Genomic DNA, 27,894 nt, shown 5'->3' on the forward strand with positions numbered 1-27,894 from the left:
ACCTTTTTTTTTTTTTTTTTTTTTTCTTTGGGAAAAGGACTTTATTTGTGGCTGAATGTTGTCAGTATGTTAAAAATGGCTCATCTCAAAACATTGTCAGTGGTGCAGTTGTGTTTGAATACAATAAAGTTATTTGAAAATCAACATTGTGTAAACATTCATTAATACAACAGGGAAACTATAAAGGATACTTTTTCTAGACTTTAGGAAATTGATTGGCAAAACAAAATGTTGCGTAAACTAAAACTAATACCTTGTGTAAACTTTAGGAAATACATTGCTTAAAACAATAAAATATGAGAAGAAAAAGCACAGTTATTAATCTTGTAAACACAAAAACATTAGTTGAAGCAACTTTTCTCCTAAACTTGAAATTATAAGTGATCCATCAGAACCTAAAAACGTAAATGCAGTGGGTTGCCTTGAGTTAAGTTTTTGCAACTTTGTTTAAAAAAAAAAAAAAAAGTCTTTGCTGAGAGTCCTCTTGCGATTTTGATCCTCTTTGTCTGGAGAGGAAAGGTGAGCCCGTGGTGGGGAGCCCTTGAACTTATAAAAATAAAGACAAGATTTACCTTGTCAGGGCCGCTGTGTCCATTCACTTTGTGATGACCATTGTGGTGCCCATTTTGGCTGGATTTGAAGTCTCCATACGCTTGTCCATTTAATCCATTGCCGTGATGGTGCACTCCTGACTCCCCATTGGCGGTTTTGGGAGAATTATCAAAGACATTTCCTGTGTCTTTATTTTCATTAGGATGAGACTTGGATGAACTGCCGTTATCCAGAGTGTCACAGTTCTCTTGGTCTGATTCCTCTTGGCTATCCGGCACCAGGAAGGACGCCCCGTTTCCTACAGGGTTCTGATCCCCATTACTGAAAGGCATGCCGCTGACTTGGTTTAGTGGACGCGGAATAAAACGAACGTCTGGTTGGATGTCTGAGGTAGACTGTGAGGAGGACAAAGAGCTGGAGGAGGAGGAGCTGCTGGCGGAGGACGGCTGGCAGTAAGAGGAGGAAGAAGCAGATGGGCGGTTCGGTTTGCTTTGCCCAATTGAAAATGAAAGCTTCTGTTGTTTGTCGCTGTCTAGAATCATTGTGGGCTGGCTTACTGAGTGGGAGATGGAAGCAGAAGAAGCTAGTCCATGGTTTGGTTTCCCCACCGTGCTGGGCTTGGAGCTTGTGGGATAGTCCCTCAGAGATCCATTAACATGAAGAGAACTCTGAAGGAACAAGAAGTCACAACAACAGGTTTTTAGAAGAGAAACACTGGGTTTAACAAAAACAACATTATCAGTACCCTCAGGTGAGGAAGTACCTTGTTCATGTGTGGTGGCAGCTGGGGACCTATGAAGCCAACACTGTTCTGATGCATGGTGGCGATGGTGCGTGGGATCACCACCGGCCGGGGAGATGACTGACCAGATATGCCAGCGTTATGGTTCAAGTGGCTGTAGTCCCCAGTTTTTTTCACATCTGTGCACCTGATGACACGGAAAGAATATTAACCATGACAAAGCATCAACATTATAACATTAGGTTATAATAATACATTTTCAACAAGAAAAGTGGGAATAAACATGTCTACATTATTAAATAATGATGGGAAAAGTTCTACTGAAGGAATAAGCCTAGAATGTTTAAAAATACCGATGTTTACTCACTTGATGTAGAAGAGGACATATGCCTGCTGGTTGAGAACGGTCCTAATGTCACTGACTGACACGGACGAGTCATTCATCTGAAACCACTGCAAATTGCTGGCCTGTGAGACAGAATGAGAGAGATGTGACACAGCAGATTCAGTTTCTGAATTGAATTTGAGCTAAAAAGAAGAATCTTATGGTTATATAGGGGTCTTTTTTTTTTTTTCTTTCTTTCAATGCATACAAAGTATTTTTCTCTGTTTGCATTCAGTTTTCTGCTTAAATGTGTTGTTTATGGTGTGTGTTTGTTTGTACTAAGCAACAGCAGCATTCAAACAGATTCGGGCACAGCCAGTACCTTAATATAGCAGAAATAGTGTCCAGCATGACAACTCAATCCAGAGTGAACCAGCACAGCATACAGCCTGTAGAGCTGGGGCTCCCCGTGGGACTGAGACATGAAGGGCCGCAGATCCAGATGCTCCAAATACTTCACATCCTGATGACCACCACACAAAGAATTTCAAACATTACATGCAAATATCCTGTTTTATAATAAAACAAAGCATCTGTCATGTATCTTTATGACTTAAGCAGACACTATTGGCCATTTGACTTTGTGATTTTGCCTCCACTGAAGTCTGCAAAGCGTTTGAGTGAGAGGGTGAGCACATTGGCGCTGCGATGGATTGTGAATCTTTTTGAGGCCGTTACCATTTTTTTGCACCTGAAGGAAACAAACATTCATCATGGTTTGGCATCTCTTTGACTTACTTGGTGCATTTGTAAGCATTTTCGCCATCCAGCTGTTCTGGCTTGACAAACTGCTTCAGAGCTTTGGAGACATTTGGAGCAGTCTATATGAACAGAGAGAGAGAGGAAAAACCTCACACTCCATAATGCAGAGAATAGTAGCAACGTCACTTTGAATGTTGTCCAATTACCTTAATTTCCAGAGTGATATCCAGAAAAGGGTCAAATGTATCTGAGACAGCTTTGCAGTTTAAACGTTTAACAGAAACAGAAATCAGTGCTATGAGTATCACACAAGCTGTAAGACATAAAAAGACAAATAAAAGAAAAATAAATCAAACCTTAAAAAACAGTGACTTACCTCTGGATCTTAGGTACCCGCCAAACACTTGATGGATGAAAGAGGTTGTACGTGCTTTGTCTCTAGGGGCCACCGTACATCAGTCACATGATCACATTTAACCAATGATCGCCCTTGACGGCAGAACGCGCTGGTTACGAGCCGGGAACGAGCTCACAAAGAGCACGCGCATTTTTTGCGGTCCGGAGCTGTAGGAGAAACACAAGTTAACTCAGAGACACAGACTTACTATATTTCTTCCATACAGACTGATGCCACAAAACCAGTAAGTAGGTGTACAGCGTACACTGTAGTGTGTAGCACCCAGGAGTATTATCTTATTACGTACACGTTGGTAAGCTGTCTTGTTGCAACTGACAAACGAGCGTGCTGTGTGTGCAACAGCGCGACAAACATTACCTGTCCTTTTATTAACTGCACAAGTAGTGCTGGTCATAGCTGCTGGCTACCTGTGTAAGGCTGTCATGGGTCTGTAGCTCTGTCACCGTTTTAGGGAACATATTTAGTTTTAAAGTATTTAGAACATATTTAGTTTTAAAGTAAGTTTCCGGGCTTTTCCTGCCTTTCTGGAGGGATTATATTTCACTAAAAAACGATCTAATATTCATGTCCACATAATAATTATTATAATTATAATATATTAAAAAACACACGCTGTATTTTAAAGAACATACATTAAGAAGCAGATTATATTAGATTTATATTTTAAATAAGACAAAAGTTGGATTTTACAGCAGTAAAATGATTGTATCTCTATAGTTTAAAAATGTAATAAGCTTTGCCCCTGCACAGAGTGGATAGTGAAACAAATGGAATCATCATAAATACATTATTTTATATTTATTACTCCCCCTCCTCTTTGCTTTATTATTGTAGCTCTAGTAATAAATAATAATGTAAGGATTCTGGATCAGCACCATGATGCCCATAGTATATACAGTATTCTGAAGAAGGTCTAAAATGTCACTTTGTGTGTGTGCATGTGTGTGTTTTATTTAGATGGATTTTTAAAAAAAATATTACTCATGATATAACATTGTCCAGACATGCCTGGTAAGGACATGAGGAGGAAACAGAGCTGTGTGAGGCTACTAAAGGCAGTGCTATAACATTTTTCTCTCATCATTTTATTGTAGATTAAGTGCTGGAGTTGTTAGGTGTGGATGATTAAATTATAGTTTATTGCAATAGCAAGTTGTGCCTTGTTCTCACATAGCAAGTGGAGAGTGATATATGAAAAGATGGGATGGAAGGAAGAAGAGAAGCAAAGAGTGATTCACAGGCAGAGCCTAAGCGCTGTCACCAATCTTTGCATTTAGTTATTATCTCATGACACTTGTTTAATCAGCTACCATCTCTCCTATGGACTTTTTAATGTCTACAGTCTCAGATCAACACAGCCCTGCCCTCCAGCACTATCCACAGCAACCCCTCAACAGCAACATTGTACCCATCAGGTAAAACATCGGCTACGTTTGCTTTGCCTTGTTGCCCATATTAGATTCTTGATGAATGTGTGTTGTTGTTATTCAGCCTGGCTCAATGTGCCCCTTTTTAGCTTTAAGCACCCGCCCCTTTAAACCTCTCTGCACGGCCCTGGCTCAGAGCACTGGGCTGTGCAGTTCGGGATCGCTGTCCCGATGTCTCTTCTTTTTCTTTTTCTTCTTCATTTCCGCAGCTCTGTCTGAATCTCCGTCAGAACTTCTACGGGATGACAGAGAACCAATCACATTGTTTAACAAAACCAAGATCTCAAGCTTTACGGCCAGCCTAAGACAGAAAAAGTGACCCATTATCAATAAAATGATGAAAATTCTTTCCGTTTTTAAGAAAATATTAATACTGATAGTGAGCTTTAACCCCATATTATTTTCAAAAAAAATCTAGCTTAAAACAAACAAACACATTTCCTTCTGTTTTCATTAAAGGAACGAGAGAAAGATGGCAATACTCACCCACTCTCACGGTGTCTGTCTTTATCCTTTGATTTCTTCTTTTTCTTACTCTTTTTGTGTTTTTTAGTGTGGCGGGCCTCAGAGCTGTCGTCCCTGTCTTTGCTGAGAGTCCTCTTGCGATTTTGAACCTCTTTGTCTGGAGAGGAAAGGCGAGCCCTTGAACTTGTTTGTTTCTGGTGCTGTAGAAGGTGAGAAATTTCCTTCCTTTGAGGAGTAATTTTCTCTCTCTTTGCCATTACTCTTATCCTTAATTGTCGAGGAGTCTTTACTATCCTGCAACCACCTCCGACTGCCACGAGACTCCTCTCGGTGGGAGTAACCATATCCCCTTCGCTCATGGTCAATGTCCTCTCTTGACCGGTAGCGGTAGTAATGGTTAGAGCACCTGTCGCGATCACGCTCCCGAGGGTGCTGGAAGGTTCGCTCCCGGTGACGATCGGCCTCCCATTCCCTGTAGTAACGTCCAGAAAGGGGGAAACAATCCCTGTACTGGCGGTGGTGACTGTCTTTGTAGTCCCGTCTGTACCGGTGACGATCATCGTCGCTTTCTCGTTTGTGACTCCTATCCCTGTAGTGTTTTTCTCTATCTCTGCCAGAGCTAGAGTACAGTCTTTTCCTGTCTCGGGAAGATCGTTTTTCATTGCAACTAGAACTAGGCTTGGACTGATACTTGGACTGATACTGCTCCTTTAGTATTTAGTCCTTCAGTCCCTGTTGTTGCACATTTTGCGACAACACTGCCTTTTTGTCCAGCTTCTTTCTCTGTCTGGAATATGAGCATAGGCAACACAACCAAATACTTTCATATGGCTAATGTCTGGGTTTTTTTTCATACCATCTCTGATAGGGTGTTTCGTTCTTTAAAGCAGATGTTGGGAGCTTATTCTGTATGTAAGCTGCAGTAGCAACAGCTTCTGCCCAGAATGTGTTTGGCAACTTTGCATGTGACAGCATGCTTCTAGCTGATTCCACTAGAGTTCTGTTTTTTCTCTCTGCAACACCATTTTGCTGTGGTGTGTGTGGTACAGTCATTTCATGGTGGATGCCTTGAGCTTTCAAGTATTCCCCACCATTGTCAGTTCTGAGTCTTATTACTCCCTGTCCACATTCATTTGAGAAGGTTCTTTCAAGCTCTTTGAACTTGCTCAGGACTTCTGTTTTTTCTCTTATGAAATACACTTTACAACATCTGGAGTAGTCATCAATGAAAGTCACAAAGTACTTTTTTCCTCCTACCCAGATAGCAAGGAAACATTGAAACAATGTTGAGTCAATATCAGGTGATGTCATTGAATCAACGTTGAAGTGTGACGTTGACCTAACGTCACTCTTGCACCCTTTAACGTTGAAACGTCAGGTTTTGATGTTGAATCAATGTTGAAACCTGACATTGATTCAACGTTATATTTTCTAATACTGTTGACATTGAAACAATGTCAGATTCTGATATTGAAACACTGTTGAGCTATGGTGTTGATTTTCCACCTCTTTCGCACAGTTGCTTTTTATTAAAACAACAGTTAAATCATGACTGGAAATCTACCTCTCTTTATAGGTATTTTAACCAATACTAAACTACTGCATGTTTCCATCAATACTTAAACCACCTAAACACATAATTGTACTTATTCCTCAAATTGGACACCCTTTAAAAAAAAAAAACAAAAAAACAAATGTCTCACAATGTATCATGTCAATATTAATATCCTAAAATAAGAAAGCATTGCATGTGATGTAACAGAGAAAAAACTAAACAAAAAAAGGTCAATAGGCATGTTTCGTTTGCTAAATACTTTATTAAAAGACAGTTTCCTATTTACATTTATATGTTTCACAGAAGTTTGTAATTTTTTACTCTGGGATGGGGATGCATGATGTGCGTCCTGCACCACCCAAACGATCTGGGGCGTATCGGAGCCATTTCTGCACTGCTTGTGCAAAGACAAACTCGGACATAGAGTTTGCCCCTAACTGCTGCGTCAGGCCATCTAGGACAAAAATACACACACACACACACACACACACACACACACACACACACACACACACACACACACACACACACACACACACACACACACACACACACACACACACAAAAAGTGAATTAGAGCACATGAATAAGCTCTTGTTAACTGTCTTTAAAACAAAATAAACATGGGGTCCTCGGGCTGTACAAACTACAACCCGAGGACTAAACAAGCCAAAGACCAAAGACTCCATCTCCAGATTAACCGGACATGAAAGTCTTGTTATTAAGAAGGACAAAGTAATATAGCAAAAAAACAGTAAAACTTACCAAATATGCATTTGCAGAGCGCTGTATCTTTAAATGCCCTTTTTTGCTTTGTCTGGTCCTTGGTTTTTTTCCCTGCCCAGTTTAGTACCGAGGCCAGCTCGTTTGTAATGGCATAAGCCATTACACGGCGGACTCGCACCTCCAGTGTGGTCCCTCCAATCAAGGTAAAGCGTCTCACCTATAGACACATTTTAAGAGATGGAATTAGCGTGTCTCATGTCTTTAATGTGTATGCAAGTGCTTGTGTGTTTAATCAACAGGCCGTTGTTATGTATTTAAATCACATCTGACAGCTATTACACTTTATAGTTACAAAGTGTACATAACCTTTATATACTTACCATTGCCTTATTTGCCTCTTGTGATTGAAGAGGTGCCTCTGCATTGTTTAGCTCCTCAATGTTGTGCAAGGGCAAATCCAGAGGCAGTACCCCAGCATCTACCGATTCATTGCAGCCGGTATTGCGGATGGCTCTGACCTCCTCACGGAGTTCGTTAACAGCTCTTGTCAGGTCTGACAGAAAAAGATAATTTTTTTTAAGTATTTAAGAATACAGACAACTTGTCAAAAGTTTCCTTGTGTCACACACAGATATGTACAAAGACACCAGACAGTATTTTATTACCTGGTATTGTCACTCGAGGCGCCTGGGGAAACCGTTTTTTTGTGGGCTGCTCATCCTCTGAGTCACTATATGTGTACAGGGGATTTGGTCTAAAGAAAAAAAGTTGAAAACGGTCATAAGTAATTACAAATGTGCTTTTGGAATATTAATTCCTAAAGTTACAGTTTGATTTATAACAACACACACAGGAAACGGAGATGTGCAAGAAGGTACAGTATACAAGGAATTTTTGAAGTGCACAAGTGTACACGGCTTTGCATCTATAAAAAGTTTACAAACTTCCACTTTTTGGACTATATTATGTGGTGATATTGCAGTAAGGAAGCACCACAGATATGTATAAAAGACAAGATCATAAATTCTTAGCAATCAAAGATATGTTTGTGAAATAAAAAAAGTTTTACTTGTGCTTTCTTTTATGACTGGTCTGAGTTTCAGCTTCGGACTGAAGGTCAGACGTATCACAGTGTTCACTTAGATATTTCTGAAGACTGCGTTCTGCTTCGTGAAATGTGTCTGGAAGTACAAACAATGTATGGCCAGACATAAATTAGGACACGAAAAACTTGTTATTGTTACATTTATACAACACCAATCCAGATGATACCCACCATGGCTTATTAGAAGTCGGACTGGTGCATAGGTGAGCCATGTTGCACCAGGATGAACTCTCCTCTTTACTGCGTCGTGGATCCTGAATGTGTCTCACGGAGGATATGGAGGCCATGACAATTTCTCCCCATTTATCCATGAACTAGGGACTATTTCTGTACCACCAGTGCTGAACTGCACAATGCACCAGTCTTTCATTTTTATCTTTTTTTAAAATTTGGAGTCCTTTTTTGCCCTGTCTAGGATAAACAGGAAACAGATAATTACAATATATTTCATAGTCACTACAAAACTTGATCTATTGATTGAACTAAATAATAAATAATAGCTTAAAATGTATATAGGCAACAATTACAAGCAAACCCGATAAAACAAACTCTTTTTTTTTTTTTTTTTTTTTTAAACATACAACTGCGTGTGTATATGTAAGCATTTAAACACTGAAGATAATAAAATTAACAGTATTTTGTCTAAGTCTGCCATTGTAGGAATTCATGGCACCGAGACAAAAACTTGGCGCACAGTGTGGCATCAAAATAGGCGCACACCTTTGACGCTGCGTTTTCTCCGTCTTCCTTTGTCCACACGTAAATGCTAAAACGGAGTTTTCGAAAATATCCGCCCTGGCAGGCGTCTTTAAACACTTAGACCCCCGGAGAGCAGTCATTTTGGGTTTCTACCTTAGACCCCCGCGGAGTCATCATTTTGCGTTTCTACCTTTAAAAGCCGGAGAGCAGTCAGTCAAATGCTGGAAGTGGAAGCTAAATTGGCTAGTCATTCATATGTATATTAGGTTGTTACCTAGGAATTCTGGAGGGAGGGGAGTGGGGGTGAGTGATTGAGGGGGTGGGGGAGTGGAGTGTTTCAGTTTGCCATCTTAGGGAGAAATCAACACACATGGGTGTAGGTCCTTTGTTGCTGAGATTTATTGATGAAAACAGTACAAAAAACCAACCATTTGTACACATATGTACAAATAATAATAAAAAGTGAGTGAGTACAATTCAACATTTTCAGCAATCACTCACAATCCTGGCACTGCCATGGTATCTGTCGTCTGCATTTACCACATGTGTATCTGTAGCAGTGAACACATCGCATAGTGGCCTGATTTTTCTTGCATTTGTGTTTGACCTGACACGTGGCTCTTTTTCCAGGGCCAGGTGTGGAGGGTTGTGTCCGAAGCAACTGTTCTTTTCTTGCCTTCTTCGCAGCTACATGAGAGCGAGCCAACTCTGTTGCAAGCGCCACCAGGAAGTCCACCCGTCTTTCCTTCGTCCCGGTGCATGCTTGATACAGCACATGTGCATTCAGTACTGCCATGTCAATCATGTTATAAAACACGGCAACTGGCCAGCGCCGTGTTCCTCTGCGGACAGTGTACTCCCGAACCATCTGGTCCATCACATCCACGCCACACTTTGTTTTGTTGTAAAGGGTGACAGTGTTTGGCTTCCTTTTGGTAGTGTTATCAGTCTGAACCACGCTGTGCATGCTGCTAAGAATATAGACTGTCCTCTTCCGTTTGGCCGCATACGCCGTCAGCGTGGCAGCAGAGGTTGAAAACACCTAAGAAATAAGATAAATTGTTATTTCCATAGCCCTTTTACACACAATGAAACACATAAACATAGAACCACAAAAGACCTGCAACATACCTGAGTGGTGAATTCATTGCGATCTGTCTGTCTAGTGGATTGAGGAATTTCCCTGCGAATCTTGTTGACTGTGCCGAGGATGGTGGTTTTCCGTCCAAGAAGTTTTTGCGCAAGTGAAAGCGATGTGAAGAAATTGTCCGTGGTAACATTTCTGCCCTTGTCTAGGAATGGTTCCATCAGCCTCATCACTACATCTTCAGACAGTCTCTCCCCACTGGGACGATTGGGGTCCTTGCCAAGATATGGGAAGACATTGCAAATGTACTTGGATTTTAGGTCGCAAGCCACCCAAAACTTGATCCCAAACTTGTCAGGTTTACTTGCAATATACTGCAGGAAACAGCACTGAGTCTTTGATGGGAAAAGCTGTTCATCAACGGTGATATGTAGACCAGGGTTGTAGCACGTGATGCAGTTGGTGACAAATGATCCCCACACACTGGAAATTGCAGCGAATTTATCAGTCTTTGCTCGATCACTGCGGGTGGACTTGTCATCAAAGCGTAGGTGTTGCATGATGTCTTGGAAGCGGTTTCGTGCCATAGTTCCAATTATCTGTGGGTTTCCCAGGTTTGCTGACCAGCAGTCATTTACAGATGGAACCCTGGTAACCCCCCGCAAGATGACAATTGCAATAAATGCCATTAGTTCAGGGAGGTCCATGAACCAATGAACATGCTCCGTTTGCCGTGCATGTTGAATAGTCCATTCTTGAATGCTACGAAGCATGCCAAGAGTGATGAAACACAGGAAGCTCTGAAGGCGACTCGAGATACTTCTCCTGGCCTTAGCCGTTGGCTCTCCATCTGCAGCGTACGCTTCTATTGGGGTGAAAGGGAGACAGGTCCCCACCTGTTCTTCGCGCCACACTGTGCCATCTTTCGCTGTCTCAGTCCCCAAACAAGCTCTCTTTTTAGGTGGAGAAGCAGTCTCCTCATCTGCAGTGTGAACAAATTCAAATTGTGAGCAATGGGAAGGTCAAACAAAATCACAAATGCATGCATAGATACTAATTATAATTCCAGTATCTCCTCATCTGTATCAGAATAATGTCTGAAATATCTTACTTACTACATCCATTTACTTGTTTGAAATGAAATAGGAAATGATATGAAATGTCTTCCTAAATAAAAAGAAACAACTAGAGTTAGGGTTACTAGCTAACCCTAATCCTGCTCTGCTTTTTTAGTATTTTTCACTTACTTGTTTGAAATGAAATAGGAAATAATATGAAATGAAACCTAACCTGAAGACTGATCAGACAGCTCCGAGTCCGAATCCGGCTGAAGTTGTAGGTCTTCTCCATCCGAGTCACAAGGGTTGACTTCACTCAGGATCATTTCCAAGGCCTGCTGCATTTTCTTTCCTTGGAGAGGAGGTTCGTACACCACAGGATTCTTCAGGGCAATGAAGGATTAGGCTAAATGCAGTGAGATTATATCCACCTCAACACAAAAGGAAGTCCCCCCCCCCCCCCCCCCACACACACACACACACACACACACACACACAAAGAGGCAGTTGGCAGTTAGACATCAGCAATCATTCACACACACCCACTCCCCTCCAGAATTCTCAGGTAACGACCTAATTTACATATGAATTGATGCTAAAAGACTAGCAAAGTTCGCTTCCACTTGGCTAACAGAGGGTTAGAAAAGTCTGGGACTTCTACTGTTAAAAATCTCAGTTTTCAGTTGATGAAAACGCAGTTTACGTGTGGACAAAAGGTGCAAACGCAAGGTAGGTGAGCGTGCAGCGTAGAGTTTGAATTGAGTGCGAATCGAAGTGGGTGCTCTCCAATCATTAAAAGTAACAAAGTCATTGAACACATTTATACAGTTACTTTTACGTTTATCAATCATATATCACAGATTTACAATTTTTTGTAGTACTATGCTAAAAAGCAACTACAGAGCGAAAGTCTGGGTCAAGCGCCGAGGCGACGGCAAGAACAAAGGAACCCTCGAAGCGTTAAAGCTAGCTTTGTAAGGGAATATAACGGAAAAGTATGAAACGAAAATTTTTCTTTGTTGATAGACTTTGTTTGCAGTGCAATTTATTTGTTGCCGGATTGTAAGATGAAAGTAGACAAAATTTCGGGCTCCCACATTTTATCCGAAACTTTACATTAACAAGTTTGTTTGGTTTTTTTTTTTTTACTGTTATTCAAATGCAACCATGGAAATAACGACTAGAACAAAAGTCATTCATTCTTACCTTATACTAATCGTGGTGCAGGCCAGTGCAGTGCATGAACTGATACCTTCTCCGGTCAATTCCGCTGAGAGTAAATCTAATGTCCCGCTCTACTGTACAAGACAATGGTTACCTGGAGGGACGTACCAATGTGATAGGGGTGCTGCGGAATAGTCCAAGTGGTAGCAGCTTTAATTTCCCGCTCAACCATAAATTGATGATTTTTCAACGTGATTGTTGTCACCTTGTCAACTATAAATAGATCAACAATCAACGATGACAGAACAACAGTGAATCAATGTTATTTCATTGTCAGTGTCAGGTTTCATCAGTATTTCAAATCAAATCACTTTTATTGTCACATCACATGTGCAGGCACACTGGCACAGCACATGCGAGTGAAATTCTTGTGTGCGAGCCCCACAAGCAACAGAGATGTGCAAACACAACAACACAAACGAGCAAAATACAAGAATGGCTAATCTGATATGGAACTCCAAAGTGTTCAAAATTAAATAAATAAATAGGTCAAGATGAAATAAATAACTATGTGAATAAATAAGACACAGATATGTAATGTGAGAATGATATTGTGAAATAATGGAACACATTTTGAAAACAATGCTCATTATTGTGAAATATATTACATTCTGCTATATAAATTTACTTATTATTGTGAAATATTATTTCATGGTCATTATTTTTCACAATAACAGAGATTATTCCTGAGGCATTTTATTTATTTCCAGCCGTTTTTAGTCCAAAATGACCTTTTTTCAAAGTCAGTCTTTATTTCAAAATCCCGTTTTTCCCGATGGCCTATTTATTTCATAATGCGACTTTTCAGCAGAATGACTTTGTCTGTCAATCAATGTAAGTGGGCTGGACCTTTGCACCTATTGGCTTATCGTTTACCATCGACTAGTTTTCCTGGATACCGGCTCCGCGGACGGCTACTGCAGCTAGCAACAGCGTGCTAGGTCAAAAGTCACGGAGGATGGCGGACTGGTGTGAACTTCAGCCAGTTCTGCTCATTTAAGCAAATCAGATAGAGAGGGATCATTTACCTGTAGATACTGTTTTGAGTCGTTTAGATGTTTCTGAAATGCTTGGGATGATAATTGCTCTTCAAGATGTTCGCATCGATGACAGCATTGTCAAAGGTTTAAGATCAATTCAGCACCGTGTTCGTTTGGAATACGCCGAGGAAGAACAGTCTTCAAATGTTGGCCGTCCACGTCTAGAAATCCCGGTGCAGCACTCAGGACTTTAGTGCTGTCCGGGATAACCGTCGGGGTAATTGCCGATACATTTTCTGTGTCTCCGAGCACAATTAGGAGGAAAATGACGGAGGATGGTCTAAGGTAAGTTTATGCTGTAATTGAGCACCTGTGTGATTCTGTACACAGCATTGTTTAGGTGTTGACCTTAATTATGAGGTTTGACAATGAATTATTATCGCTTACTTTTTTTTTGTTACTGTCTAAACTAAGTGGGGCAGCTACGGCTAAAGCTATCGGCGCCATCTCAGCGTTGAGACACGTTTAGCAGTGTTAGCTGTTAGTGTGTTAACTCGGAGACTGGGGTCAGTGGAGCCTGTAGGAACCTTTTACACAGAGAGTAGACCCACCAGCTTTCCACAGTCTACTTACTTATCACATCTTGTTAGACAGCAGGGTCATTAGTGCTTTAAATAGTACATAGTTGAATGTTTCATTGCTGTTTGCAGTTGATTGTTCTCTGATAACGCATAACAAGGTTGATGTTAAATAGCGAGTTTATTGAAATGGTTTTGTCTATTTCAGCAGCATTATAGATATACTTTCTCTGGTGTCTTCGGTAAAGCTAAAACAAGAATACATTTACATCCTTGGTTCTTTCAGCATTAATTGGAAAACTTTGAGATTTGCTGTGCGCCTCCCAAGCCATTCTCTTTTATCCCACCTGTCAGGTATAGATGGCAATACTTTAAACAAAGTTAAATTTGTTATACCTGAAGAGAACCAATCCTGACCTAGAATGGGTGAATGAATAATTAGTTGGTAGCCAATGCCTAAGCAACTCACGTAGGCCCTGGCAGACTCAATAAGTCCATCTAGGAACAGCTGCAGGAAACACCTCTTCAGTTTAGATTTAAAACATGTGCATGCTCTTTCAGGTTGATGAGGATTATGGTGTGGACTGGACAGGACAACATAATCGCTGCCCATCAAATGAGATCACCATTCCTGAGATTCAGCTCCCAGATGCACTGAATGAACAAGACCCTGCTGTGCTACCAATACTTCAAAATCACTTGTAGAAAGACATTATTACATTTAATCAGTTTCTATGTCAGGAGGATTTTTTTTTTTTTAATTTCTACAGCTTTGTAGCTAATACTGACTCAAAACAGCATAACCAATTTCATTTTCAACAAAACAGTGAGTGGCTATAAAACAGGATTTGTTTTATACAGCTGTCACTTTAATGATATTCATTTCTTGGTTGGATATACAGTACATGTCAACTCTGAGCAGATTTAATACAATGAACACAGTAGAGTAGTGTAACATCTTAATTCAAATAATTTTTTCTAGAAATTTTTTTTGTATCAGTAGCGAGTATAAACAAAACATATTGTGTAATTTATAATGTACAGTGAACAACTGATTTTGATATCTGAACTCTTCATCAGTTTATATTAAAAAAGCCATAAATGCACACCTGTACTCTGTATTTTTCACTGTCAAGTGTATTAAAAAGAACTAGAACTCACTAGATTGTCCGTTTCTTTGAACACCGAGTACAGTAATGTGATGCAAGAAAGAAGAAATGGTCTAATTTTACCATGTGGTTATGGAATCAATCGTAAACCAGACCAAAACCTGAGTCAGTAGAGTTGAGACACACCTGAATGTCCATTAGAAATGACTCATAGGTACAGTAGTGTGCAGGAAGACGTAGTACTTCAAAACCGGTGGAAGACTTTGGAAGATTGCTGTTGACCACTTCCACAGTCATTTCTCGGCAAGACTTCCCATCCTGTCCAAAACTTGATGAGGGCTTTTTGTTGTGCACAAGATGCTGCAACAGAAGATTGTTTTAAACTATAATGACATCCTATATTCATTATTTTGAATCTTTTATGGAGAAATACCATAAAAGATGACCACTTACATACAGGGCACCAGACATTTTTGCCCCACTCAAATTGCTGTTGTAGCTTTTATAGATATTTTTATGTTAACAAAGCTAAAAGTAGTCTACATACAATTCTAGTGCAACTGATAATGCCACCACTCTTATGTATTGCATGGAGCAAATAACAAAACAAAATTATACTATAGCGTAGAGCTGGGCGATAGAACGATAACGATATGTATTGCGAAATAACTTTTTCTCAATAGAAAAATTAAACTATTGCGATAGACCTCACCGCTCTTGTCCTTTTTATAAAAAAATAAATAAAAATAAATATCGTGATATGAAAAAATCTCATATCGCCCAGCTCTACTATAGTGTACTTTGTTAATGACCCAAGATCGCTGGACTGTATGTAATTTACCAAAGTATAATCAGAGAAAACCAATGGCAAAATACCTATCGCAGCAGACTTACCATTTTCAATGAAGGACCGAAGGTAACCTGCCACTCTGCATTTATCCTCGAGAGCATTCCTCTTCTTCCTCATCTTCATCTTCTGTGGCAGGCCACAGTCATTTTATAGCTTTACTTATCTTGTAGTCTTAAGAGCATCAGCAACATTAGGTGTATTTTTATTAAATGTAACCCAGCTGTTCAACTAACCCACGCATACAAAACAGTATATTGGTGTTTTGTGTCAACAATTAATGTTCATCCTTCATAAATTAACCAAATAGCTTTACTATTCAGATGTTAAAAGATGTGACCTGACCTCACAACAGGGAGCAGTCTCTGATTCCCTTGGTAAGAAAGGAGGAATGATGTCTGATCTTTCTGTCAGAAGCGGCCATACCATGGTTTCCTTAAGCCCTTTCCTCAGCTGCTTGACTTGACGACTTGTTTGTGTTATGACCTACAACGGTGAGACCAAACCAAAACTGAAGTTGGAGTCTGTAAAGTGACACACACTTTAAATGTTAAATATTTAAAGAACATCCACTGTACTAGTAAAAGCATTTTCAAATTATACCCACTTACAAAATCACTACGTTGAACTAAAATTGCTTTCTTTTCTTTCACATAGATTACTTGTCTTCCATATTAGCACAGAACATAAGCCACTTTAAAACAGTCATGAATAACTATTACCTACAACAATGTAAATAGTAATACAGACATTAACCCAGAAGACAATTATTTTCTCTTACCTAATTTATAGAATTCTTTGCTATGATAAAAAACAGTATTAAAAAAAATCTGTGACTAAACTAATTAAAAAGCTCATTTTTGCCAGACAGACAGACTAACCAAGCAATAATAACATATCGTTACTTACCCTGAACAGCGTTTCGTGGAGTGGAGCTAGCTGTGATAGCGTTAGCATTTGCTAACGTTAACACTGTGCGGTTGTGATGAGAACTTGGACCAGGGACCACTTCATCTCCAGTACACTGCTGCAAAACGGTTCATTACTCGAAGCTTTTCAACACAGTCCTCTCCGGTGACATCTGGTGGTGAAAATTTTGAAGAGCAGCTTGAATCTGCAAAATAAAACGGACTGCTCAATTATCACTGCTCACTCAAGAGTGGAGTTCTCTCTGATATTGGGCCACCGTTCCGTTGCTTTGAACATGTAATTGGTTTTGTTTTCTCGATTGGGGGGCTGAAAAAAATGTAATGCGTATCTGCGTAATACATTTTGATCAATAAACTTTCCCTATTTAAACATGCACTATGGTGGCCTTTCTTTGCTCATAACTCCTTGATGTTGGTAAATACAATAAGTGAGCAATATATATAATATACATATGATAATGCACAGCACATTATGGAGTATGCCCCTGCTGTGAAGTCCTGCCTCCATCTACTTGTCGTTTAATCACTGGACAGCTGGACAGGTTCATACAAAATATTAGATTAGGCCAATTGTCCTATACATATTTTTGACCTAGGGGTGGGATTGATTGTGAACTGGAAAGGGAAAATGCTTAGGAAGCTGAGTAGGGCTGCATCGTCACTGATTTGTAGAATCATTTTGATTCGATACAGGATCCGATTCAATTTGATTGGAATCTGGAAAGTTTTGCCTCAGTCAGAAATATTACAATTCTGATCATTTAACAGTATATATCCATAATTTCGTATCTATTAAAAGAAAGCTGACACATGTGAGACTTAATTAGAGATGTAAACAGAGAGTTATGAAACCTGCAGCTGCAGAAGCCAGCGAAAAAAAAAAAGAGGCAAACACAGCGCGGACCCGACGACGCACCAAAATCTGACTCTGACGCGTCGGGTCCGCGCTCTGTGTTCACGTTTGTATGCAGAATCCGTAAACCTGCTCCCAGTTACTGTTTTAGCTGCATGGTGTTTGACGACATGTTGTGAGGTTTAACCTGAGATGCTGGCGTTTCAGGCATAATAACGTTAATTTACAAATCGACACGGGATTTTAATGAATCAATATCACTTTATTCAATTTAGCATGGATTGTAATCAGAAAGGCGATAATCAAAACCCACCCATAATCAAGAACTTGCAAAGTAAAAACATGATCAATGTAAGGTAGCCCTTTTGTTATTTACATTTAAAAAGAGGATTAGTGTTACTGTGCGCTGGCTGAGTCTGTTTCTTTTCTTAGAAATAGTTTCTCCTGCCCTGAAGAAAATCCACTTGCATGGAACAGAAGAGGCTGTGGAGTGCAGGAACTACACTGCAAGTTGGTAGATATGCAGGTATTCCTGGGTCCTGCAGACTATCACCTAAAAACAATAAACAAAATGATTTTCTAAACTGTGTAGCAATGTAATGTACGTATAGTGTCAAATACATTGTTGTAGTCTTCATTAGCTTTAATTCACATGGAAGTGTTCCTAAAGTCATATGCTGTAATGATATTTACATTATGAAAACATGATTTTGGACATTTCAAGTTTTTCACTTCGGCAGATAAAATGAATTGAGCAAAATCAACTCAAAATATTCCCACACGCCAGAACGTCCTCTCTTCCTCGCTGGCTCCATATCTGTCAGTGGAATGATCACCTCGTCGCTATCTGTCACCATCAACACACTCCACGAATCCCGTGGATGATTCACTTCCTTATATCTGTTTGAATCAGGTACCGAAGCAGTTACGTGCGTAATGAAGCTTCGGACGTCACTGGTCACGTGACTTTTGCCAAACGAAGCAAGCCTCGACACAGTGCTTCTGAACCAGTGTGTTGTTTTTTTCGACACACGCTCCGGAGCGTCAGCTTCAAGCGGGCCATCACTACAAAAACCATCGAAACGCCAAACGCAACGTAGCCAGTGGTTTGGCGCCCCCCCCCCCCCCCCCCCCCCACACACACACACACACACACACACACAGACACACAGATAAAACATAAGGATTGTACATTAACACAAAGCTGTTGTACAGCCCGTATCTAAATGCAATATTGCCGTGCAAAATATCACAATACTATGCTGGAAACAATAAATGAAAAGCTGAAAGATGCGTTTTTGTGTTAACTAATTATTGTTAAAAGGAAATATCACAGTGATTTAGTGGCCATTAAATTTGCAAATTAATGATGATTCATTTCAGAAATTGTGAGTTTCCTCCCCTACAGTTTGTAAGTTATAGGTATCGTTATCGATGGTCCTGTATTTACTGGATATCTGATCGATACCAAAATTTGCAGTATCGCACTAGAAGAAGACGAAGTGGAAGATATGATGTGGTTTTATTTTTCACCGGTTCAGGGGGCGGCGGGGTACTTAAGCGCACTCCTGTGCCTGCGCGACCCTTCAGGTAAGAAGAACGACAGCGTGGACTACTTTTGTAGGACTAGGAAATATTGGCGGAGTGAGACCTCTTCCCTTTTATCTGCTACAAGACAGCCAGGCAGGAGACCTCAGACGTTCATCCGTGGTCTAACCTTCATCCTTGTTATTTTGCAAGCAGCACCATGTTTGCTGTCAGAAATGCACTTCGCCTCGGCTCCAGGTTATTCATCCCTGCGGTGACAAGAAGAGGCTGTGCCGGAGCTGCCATCCCCATAGACGACGTAGTGAACGGACTCACAGAGGAGCAGATACAGGTTAGCCACACTAGCTAGCTAATGCTAGCAAAACAAAGTGCACACTTGTGTCTGTGCGTGTCAACCGCAGGCATTAAAACAATCACATACTCTCAGAGACCAACATTTTTAGTGTGTTGTATAGTTTTGTGAATTTTAAGGGCAATAAAAGAAGACAGTTTTGCGAGGACACCGTCCCCCATTACGTGATGACATAAGTTAGCTAACAGCTACAAATTAAATGAAAAAAATCAAAAGCTACCGACTAATACTCGATTAATTTATCTAATTACATTTATCTAATTAGAAAATGGTCTATTTAACTAATTTTACTAGTTACATTATTAAACAATTTTATTAAATTTCCACGTATGACTTTACAAAGTAGGTTGTGGTAATAAATGGTAGTAATGGAGTGACTGATGCCGACATTGGTTTACAGTCGATATTAAATCAAATCAAAGGTGACTGCAGGCCGGGTATATTTTTGCGCAAAGTGAAGGAGACTGGACCCGAGGCTGCAAGGAGAGCAGGGGGTGGGTGGGGTTCATATACAGGATTTGATTGGATGGAAGGAGTTGTCTCAGATCCCAGACCTTTTATAAAGTCAAATATACATGCAATGCCAGTTAAAACATTTCAGTATGATTGGGCAAACAACACGTCCACCTGTAAATCAAACAACACACTTACCTCCATCTCCAGGCAGGTGAAAAGCTTTCTCAAGCCGTCACTTTATGATCTTCATCCTCCCAGCACAGTCATTACAGGTATGGTTTTTTGCTAAGTAATTGTTTTACGTCCTTTCCACAGCTGAGGCAAACAGTTCGCAAATTCTTTGTAGAAAAACTTGCACCTCATGCCGACGAGATCGATAAGAAGAACGAGTTCCCAGGAATGCGGGTGAGTTGAAATGCACAAGTGACAAAATTCAGAAAGTTGTAGCTGATGTACCAAGTAGTAATGGAACTTGGGGACAGTACTTCTAGGTGGTAAAAGAAAACAACACATTGTTGATACATCTGTTGACATTCCTTACTTGCTGTATCCTGCACCACCACTTCTGAGTATCGTAAGCAATCCAGTGAGCTCAGCTGGCTTTTCTAAAGGAATCGGCATTGCTTTTTGAGCTTTAAAAAAGCACTTTTATATCTAATCATATCGGAAAATGTGGTTGTCAAAAGCTTACTGTACTTTCAACGATTTCTTTAAGCTGTTCTTTTTCTAGGGTGGAGCGATTGTAAAGCATACATCTTTAATAACTTTAAAAAACAAGAATTTGGCTCACAAGTTTGAATTTATTTTGGATTTTCTCTAATCCACACAGGCTCAAAAGTACATGTATAGGCTCAAATATATACATAAACCACTGCTAAAACTTGGTTTGGAGCAGGGGCTTCTTTTCAGGGGATTCCAGTTCAGGCTTGAGCTTTGGTGGTTTCTGGGTTGTTCCTGAACCTCCTAACTAGTTTCCTCTCATCTTGGGTGACAGTTTGGGTCTTCTTCCAGAACTTGGCAAAGTTGTGACACATCCAATTTACTTCTACCTGCATGCAACTGTGTGAACTGACGAATCTGCAATTACTTACAAGTCATTTCTGAGCATTGGTCAAGCCAATGAGTGGAGAATCAAACAAATCCTCTTTGTGCTGCCACAGGAAAACAACCACTTGTATTTTTTAAGTCTCTAAAGATGCTGTACAAGCATTCCTGGAAAGAGAACAGTTCAAAGAAATCATTAAAAGACCAAATTTGTCGTGACGTTCATGCCCATGATGACTGTATGTAAACATCTGACCACAGCTGCATGACACCAATATATGTATATATAGCTAATATCGGCTGTTACTATTGGTTGAGCTCTAGTAGATATGCATGTTCAACTGTACCTCCAGTGTATTGTTTCTACTAACTTTCTGCTTTCCCTCTTAAACAGGATTTTTGGATAGAAATGGGGACGATGGGACTTCTTGGCGTCACTGCTCCAGGTGTGACAGCTGTGATTTTTATGTAGCAGGCAGTTCATACAGTTACAGTTATGTCTAACACATATTTTATGGTTCATATCAAGGCATAAAGGTTTCTATTTTTTTTTTTTAGCTGTTATTAGGCGAGTTTACACTCAGCTCACACTGTATATCCCTTTCAGTGGAATGTGGAGGCACAGGATTGGGCTATCTAGATCATATAATTGTGATGGAGGAGCTGTCACGAGTGTCAGCAGCCGTCGGTCTCAGTTATGGCGCCCACTCTAACCTTTGCGTTAACCAGCTGGTACGCCACGCCAATGAAAAGCAGAAGGAGAAGTATATGACGAAGGTCAGGATCAAACAATTCATGTTTAAATATTATCGAAAAACATTGAACGTAATGAGCTTGTTTACTTATTTCATTAATCGTGTTATTTCCTTTGCCAGTTACTGACAGGAGAACATGTTGGAGCCCTGGCAATGAGTGAGCCCAATGCTGGCTCTGATGTTGTGTCAATGAAACTCAGAGCAAAGAAAGAAGGTAAGACGCCCAAACTGTGACTCACTTCTCTGTGGTAATGATAAATGTTCAGCTTAATCATACATCCAGTATGTGGAGCACATAAATAAGATCTGCTATTAGCTTTCTTGGTCTTACAGATCTGTGTGTTTGTTTTGTGTTTGTTTTTTGTACTCTTGGTCCGCTTTGCCAGTGTCACGTAGCTTTATTTGTGTGTTTATTGAGTGCTATTAATATCAAGGACTTTACAAGAAGAAGGATTAATTATTCTATTATTTTGTTCACCTCAAAATCATTAATATCTGAATGCATTATTACATAAGAACATCTTCTGAAAGCTATTATCATGGTATGTTAATAGATATGTGTTGGACACTCTCTTGATGGGGGGGGGGGGAGAGTTTTCAGGGCTTTATTAGCTCAGGGTTTGACAGAAATGCTATTGGCATTTACCACACTGAAAATGTACAAATGAGTCAGACTCAGCAAGGTGTCGTGTGTGTGCTGCATGGCCAGATTGTGAGTATGAGCTGCTTATAGAGGCATAAAATTTGACTGTGTTGTTTATCTGAAAACATTATTTTGATAGTTAATAAGATGTGACAGCAGCAACAAAAAGTCGGGCTTTTTTAAAATGGAGTTTGTGAGGTTATAGACTGTATTATGTAAGTATTGAAGTTAAAAGCTTTTTTTTTTGCGTATGTCATAAACAAGTTATGAATAGAACTATTTGAGCTGCTGTTTTCGTAGCCTTGTTAGCACCATCAGCTCACAGGAAGACAGTTTTGTACCTGCATCAGATTTCTACCTGGTACTTCCTGCCACAGTGCTTGTTAGTTTAGCTGCTGATTCTAAATTGGCAATAGGTGAATGTGTTGTTCAGTTTCACTGATTCAGCCTCCTGATGGAGTGATAACCTGTACAGATTGCACCCCACTGCTTGCTCAGGGACTGCTGGGGTGGGTTCAAGCTGTGGTGAAGAACATGGATGAATTACTTTTGCTGCCTGGTGCGACATTCGGGGATGGGGAGAAAATTTTCACTGCTGTGAAGCAAAGTTCTCACATGTCTTTGATAGGTTTGTCTCCTTGCAGTGGATGCAGGCAGTGTTTTTTTTTTTTTTTTTTTTTTATATACATAGACTGTATATAAAAGATCAACATAGCTACCATGAGGTCACTCATTGGTGAAGTGATGAGGCAGTGGTGGATCTGATCAAGACCCTGAGGGAAACATGCACACTAACCCTCATCCTAAAGCATACCCTGTGTTATCTTCCTTCTGGACACAAATGGGGAAGATTATTTGTAAAATGTATCGTATTTTATTCATTAAGACTTGAAACTACAAACTAAGAGCATAAACTCATTATAAAACATTGATAATGAAGTCATGGATCAAGGGAGCCGAAGCACTGTACTCCAATGGGCCTCTGTACAGTCAAAGTCGCTGTCTGCTTGCCATTTGAAATAATGCAGGTTTGAGGCACTTCACTTTTCAAACTCAAATGCCATGTCCATCTTTTATATACAGTCTATTGTGTATATTTGGCTGAATGACGAGCAGTTTTTCCACTTCAAACTTCAACATAAATAGAAATATTAGAGGTTGTGTGCATAAAAGTTTTAGGACTGTCCATGAAGAGCTTGGCATAAGCCAAAGGCATCAACAAGACCAAAATGCCAAGCACCTATACTGCCCAAGGCCGGTGAAAACAAATGCAAATATATACAAACATGAATTCCAGCAGGAAATTGTGATGCCTTAACAGCAAAAAGATGTGAAGAGACAGATAGTATCTACTGGCAGGCCTAAGAGAACCAAAATAGTATCAGTGCCTTTTGTTTTTTTTAATTTTTTTAATTTTTTTTATGACAATATCAAATGTCAAATCCTCAAAATTACCAGCTGCACAGCTCTCTAGTGCTTCCACACATGCGCCACTTGGTGAAAGAATCATTGCCATCAGGTGTAAGCCATGAGGTTTGGAGGCAGCATTCATGCTTTGTAAGTACTGCCTTTCAAGCTGTGGGTGATTGTCAGTATTTTGACAAAGCCCAGAGAGAATTTTTAAGTTGTTGGAAAATGCAGTGCCCTGAAATTGTTATATTACAAAGTAACTACTATATGAACATAATCTTTTCACAGGAGACTATTACGTTCTGAATGGAAACAAGTTCTGGATCACGAATGGCCCGGATGCCGATGTGCTTATTGTGTATGCCAAAACGGATCCCGAGGCCTATCAAAAAGGCATCACAGCTTTCATTGTCGAAAAGGTAAATTCAGTAAAAGAAGGTGTACTAATAATAAACAAGTGTCTTTATTTGTGCATTTATATATACGCTTTGTGTAGGGAACACCGGGATTCTCGACCGCACAGAAGCTCGACAAACTCGGCATGAGAGGCTCAAGCACCTGTGAGCTCATCTTTGAAGACTGCAAAATCCCAGGTGTGCCTCACTATGCATTGTTACTTTATGTCATCCTAATGCAAACTGATTGTCTTTTATCAGCGTGGAATTTATTTTGTTTTCGTTTCTCCTGTCTTTTATAGCGGAGAACATCCTGGGTCCATTAAACAAAGGCGTGTATGTGATGATGAGCGGCTTAGATCTGGAGCGACTGGTGCTTGCATCTGGACCTATTGGGTAAGGTTCACCAGAAGAGGTTGGCTGGTTGGTTTACACTGATGTCAAGTTATATCTAATCACATATACATGTTGATTTAATTAGAAATGACCAAGTATTTTAGTACATAAATGCTGTATCCAGTGATTCTGTGAGTGTGTGCTTCAGCTTTGAAAGTTACTGGACTTGGTGTGCGAGAAGTTGGTTTATGTGTTGTTCATTAGCATGCTGAGCCTGGACTGACACAGCCATTTTCCACTATTACCTGCTCAGGTTGGCTCAGCTCCACTTGGTTTTTAGGGTTTTCCATTAAGTGGTAGCACCTGGTACTAGCCACCTTTTTAGTACCCACTTGGCTGAGATTCCAAGTGATCTGAGGCAATCCAAAAATGTGACTTCAACTGACTGCATGCCACCGATTGGCTAGTCAGTGGCATCACGTGATGCGGCCGTTTTTAAAGCCCAGTAAGAAAGAAAATGGCTGCACAAAACGCAACACTGTGGCCCGCGAGTTGGACGAAAAGCTATACACCGAGCAGCAGGTATATACCGCTGCCTCAACGCCCTCCTTTGTTGTGGTGTTCATGTCGCACACATGACGTCACCGGACTTTTGCCCGTGTTGCCGTAACGACTCCATGCACATTAGGTGTTTGCCCATGCTGACTTTGATGAAGTGATATTTTGTGCCGTTTCAAAGCTGAAATTTCACGTCTCTGTATAGTGGTTAATTTAAGTTCATTTGATTTGCAGTATTTGATTGGCTAATGCAGGAACTCCTTTTATATCATGGGCCACATACAGCTCACCTTAATCTTAAGTGGCCCAGACCAATGAAACTACATGATAAACATGTACAATTACAGAAAAGTTCTGGTAGTTCATTGGCCAGACTGTCCTGTAATTTAAATTTAGTTAAACATGTTTAACATATATTTTTTGAATGTTGTCCTATAACCTTAGAGATGTGACACATTTCATTTAATGTGACATCCTCATATTGTGTTTCAGCATCATGCAGGCGGTTCTGGATGCTGCTATTCCCTATCTGCATGTCAGAGAGGCTTTCGGACAGAAGATCGGACACTTTCAGGTTTTGCCTTCATTTTTCACTTTCCTCAGAGAATAAAAATTCAAATATTTTGACGGCCATTGTGTTGAATGATTTGTTTAATTCACGTTTACTCAAGTCAGACTGACCTGATGTTCATCTGTTTGACAGCTGATGCAAGGGAAGATGGCTGACATGTACACCAGGCTGAGCGCCTGTCGGCAGTATTTGTACAGTGTTGCACGTGCTTGTGACAGAGGACACTTCAGCGCAAAGGTGAGAAGATTTGTAATCACGTCTGCTTCTGCAGCACTCAGTCAGTCACTTTAGCCAAGAAGTTTCCTAAATTCATATCCTGTATAATGGCCCCTTTTAAGCATTAAATAAGAATTTTATAGAAAATGTTGTAATATATAATCTTTTGTTGGATCCTAAAGGTTCTCATTTTCAAGTCTGCATCCAGTTACTTGTTTTTTTTTCTTTCCGTAGAGACTTTCTTGTCTAACTCAGTGACTGTGATGCTTTGTGTGTTTGCAGGATTGTGCTGGAGTGATCCTGTATTGTGCTGAGAATGCCACTCAGGTTGCTTTGGATGGGATTCAATGTTTGGGTGAGTGCCAAGAACCAGAGCTGAAATGAAATGAGAGTAGATTCTTAAACTGAGGAAATTGTCATGATTTAATCAATGTACAATGTACAAACAACATATTTCAGGTTGCAACCAACACACAGCTGTTAGGAAGGTCTAGTTAACAGAAAGAAAGTTCATAGTAAAATGAGGGATTTCCCCTAAAGCCAGTTTCACACGTAGACTATAGCTGAGCTTTTCTCGGCTTCACCCAGCAAAACTGCACAAAACAAAGATGTCTGTAGCAGTCAGATTATTCATTAAATGAGTGTAACCTTGTTAGTTTACTTGAAAAAGAGTCGAGTGTAGGTCACATGTCTGACTTCTTGCAAATTATTTGCAGACCCTGTTAAACCAGCTGGAGGATTTCTAGTACTGAGAATGTGCCTGAAACACATATTTTTCCTGTTGTGAGAGGGCAGCACTGTGATCTGTTACCAGCTTAGTTCGCCCGACAATTTGTGGAGTTCATGTGTAAAAACCTCTTACTAATTAGTTGATGTGATAACCCCTTATCCATTACACTGATTCTTTCCTAATAAACCGCAACAACAGTCTGACTTGTTTTAATCCGTTCTGCTCTGACAGTCACTGGCTGCTGGAGCTGACGTAGATCTATAGAATTTATTTGCTGAGGTGCCTATATGAAGTCACTTTTTCATTCATTTTGTTTTGGAGACATAGATATCTGATATTCCAACATGGTTTTTGTTGATTAACAGATGGCCACCCTTGAGCTCTGTTACTACTCGGTAACTTTGCACTAACATCTTTATGTCCTTTGTCAGGTGGCAATGGCTACATCAATGACTACCCACTGGGGCGATTTCTGCGTGACGCAAAGCTGTATGAAATTGGTGCCGGGACAAGTGAAGTTCGCAGACTCATCATTGGACGAGCCTTCAACTCCTTGTTCAAATAAAGCTGAGGGGGTGATCACCAAAAGACTGCGAGTGGTTTGCTGTGGATGATAAAAGTTATTCACACACACAAGGCCTTACTCTACAAAAGAACTTGTCACCAAGGATTTTGATTAGTTTCAGTCAAAACAGATCATTATGAAATTGTGATATTAGAACTCGACATAACGAAAAGCAATTTTAACTACATTAAGTGGCCTTTATGTGACTTTTTTTAGCTACAGTACAAAAATGTTCGTATTCTCCAACCAGGTAGCAAGAAGTTGCTGTGAAATCTGTTGATAAAGGCCCAATCATTTTGGTGATTGGTCACTGAAATGTGTATTCCTTGTGTGGTTGCTGGAGGTTACTGGCAGTCGCTGGTCACAGAGAGGTATACACTAAAAACCCTTCAGCCAACATGTTTCAAATTGTGCAACTTTTACACTCACTGGCTGCATTGAAGAACCGTGTATCATATAGGGGCTCAGTGTTACCTCACTTATTATCACTACAGTTTAAAAAAACAAGTCTGATGACGTTGCCGCCATCATTGTCTGAATTTTCTTGATTTGTAAGTGTGAAATCGAATCTAACTGTAGTTCAGATCTTCAGAAACATGATTTCAAAGCAAACTGAAATATGTGAAAAGGGCAAATGTCTGTCAGCGCTCTGCTAGCATTTGTTTCTTTTTGGGAGCATATGTCACTGTTTGTATACAATAAAAATCAGTCTGTAGAAATCTCTCAGATTTGTCTTCCTTTCTGCAAAGAATTATGTAGTTGTACATTGTGAACGTGTATGAAATGAAATCTTATAAAATAAAAATTGTAATTTTCTATTTCTGTCTGTGTTTATTGCACACATTTATGAAAGATTTGTAATCCACGTTCCATG

The 27,894-nt window shown here is 40.1% G+C and overlaps 4 protein-coding genes and 2 long non-coding RNA genes across 12 annotated transcripts; 2 read left to right on the top strand and 4 right to left on the bottom strand.

Moving 5' to 3' along the window:
- Nucleotides 1-47: 47 nt before the first annotated feature.
- On the bottom strand, nt 48-2,870 carry LOC308390166 (ubiquitin carboxyl-terminal hydrolase 42-like). Of its 2 annotated transcripts, XM_080871881.1 has the most exons (7): nt 2,758-2,870; nt 2,588-2,637; nt 2,418-2,500; nt 2,002-2,142; nt 1,662-1,762; nt 1,316-1,481; nt 49-1,220 (listed from the first exon to the last, which is right to left on the bottom strand). In XM_080871881.1, the coding sequence occupies exons 3-7, from the start codon at nt 2,424-2,426 to the stop codon at nt 396-398; spliced, it is 1,242 nt and encodes a 413-aa protein (XP_080728007.1). In that variant the 5' UTR covers nt 2,427-2,500; nt 2,588-2,637; nt 2,758-2,870; the 3' UTR covers nt 49-395. The 2 variants fall into 2 exon arrangements, with proteins under 2 accessions (XP_080728008.1, XP_080728007.1); XM_080871882.1 differs by lacking the exon at nt 2,588-2,637 and having other exon boundaries at nt 48-1,220; nt 2,418-2,478; nt 2,758-2,824.
- A 25-nt stretch (nt 2,871-2,895) lies between these two features.
- On the top strand, nt 2,896-27,838 carry ivd (isovaleryl-CoA dehydrogenase). Of its 5 annotated transcripts, XM_080871876.1 has the most exons (15): nt 3,975-4,214; nt 17,874-17,967; nt 18,922-19,031; nt 19,185-19,320; nt 20,113-20,202; nt 21,236-21,287; nt 21,449-21,618; nt 21,717-21,810; nt 23,938-24,068; nt 24,146-24,242; nt 24,347-24,440; nt 25,431-25,512; nt 25,642-25,746; nt 26,008-26,080; nt 26,887-27,838. In XM_080871876.1, exons 1-15 carry the CDS (start codon nt 4,120-4,122, stop codon nt 27,018-27,020), a joined length of 1,557 nt encoding a protein of 518 aa, XP_080728002.1. In that variant the 5' UTR covers nt 3,975-4,119; the 3' UTR covers nt 27,021-27,838. The 5 variants fall into 5 exon arrangements, with proteins under 5 accessions (XP_080728006.1, XP_080728005.1, XP_080728002.1 ...); XM_080871880.1 differs by lacking the exons at nt 17,874-17,967; nt 18,922-19,031 and adding an exon at nt 2,896-3,022 and having other exon boundaries at nt 4,142-4,214; XM_080871877.1 differs by lacking the exon at nt 3,975-4,214 and having other exon boundaries at nt 17,895-17,967; nt 18,983-19,031.
- On the bottom strand, nt 6,489-8,447 carry LOC308389619 (uncharacterized protein; the record flags this gene model as incomplete). Its single annotated transcript, XM_080871109.1, has 7 exons — nt 6,489-6,700; nt 7,012-7,189; nt 7,353-7,525; nt 7,638-7,726; nt 8,042-8,153; nt 8,249-8,341; nt 8,411-8,447. 7 exons carry the CDS (start codon nt 8,445-8,447, stop codon nt 6,564-6,566), a joined length of 819 nt encoding a protein of 272 aa, XP_080727235.1. The 3' UTR covers nt 6,489-6,563.
- Nucleotides 9,158-12,236, bottom strand: LOC308390164 (piggyBac transposable element-derived protein 4-like). The gene is made up of 4 exons (XM_080871875.1): nt 12,128-12,236; nt 11,154-11,304; nt 9,908-10,845; nt 9,158-9,818 (listed from the first exon to the last, which is right to left on the bottom strand). The coding sequence occupies exons 2-4, from the start codon at nt 11,263-11,265 to the stop codon at nt 9,270-9,272; spliced, it is 1,599 nt and encodes a 532-aa protein (XP_080728001.1). The 5' UTR covers nt 11,266-11,304; nt 12,128-12,236; the 3' UTR covers nt 9,158-9,269.
- Nucleotides 13,067-14,863, top strand: LOC308390169. Its single transcript, XR_013970408.1, has 2 exons — nt 13,067-13,470; nt 14,265-14,863. It is a non-coding gene; the product is annotated as an uncharacterized lncRNA (long non-coding RNA).
- On the bottom strand, nt 14,656-16,693 carry LOC308390168. Of its 2 annotated transcripts, none has more exons than XR_013970406.1 (4): nt 16,569-16,693; nt 16,005-16,145; nt 15,707-15,788; nt 14,656-15,172 (listed from the first exon to the last, which is right to left on the bottom strand). It is a non-coding gene; the product is annotated as an uncharacterized lncRNA (long non-coding RNA). The 2 variants fall into 2 exon arrangements; XR_013970407.1 differs by having other exon boundaries at nt 16,005-16,183.
- Nucleotides 27,839-27,894: the final 56 nt, after the last annotated feature.

The sequence above is a fragment of the Rhamphochromis sp. 'chilingali' genome (genome assembly GCF_963969265.1).
Source record: "Rhamphochromis sp. 'chilingali' genome assembly, chromosome: 21".
Classification (NCBI taxonomy): domain Eukaryota; kingdom Metazoa; phylum Chordata; class Actinopteri; order Cichliformes; family Cichlidae; genus Rhamphochromis; species Rhamphochromis sp. 'chilingali'.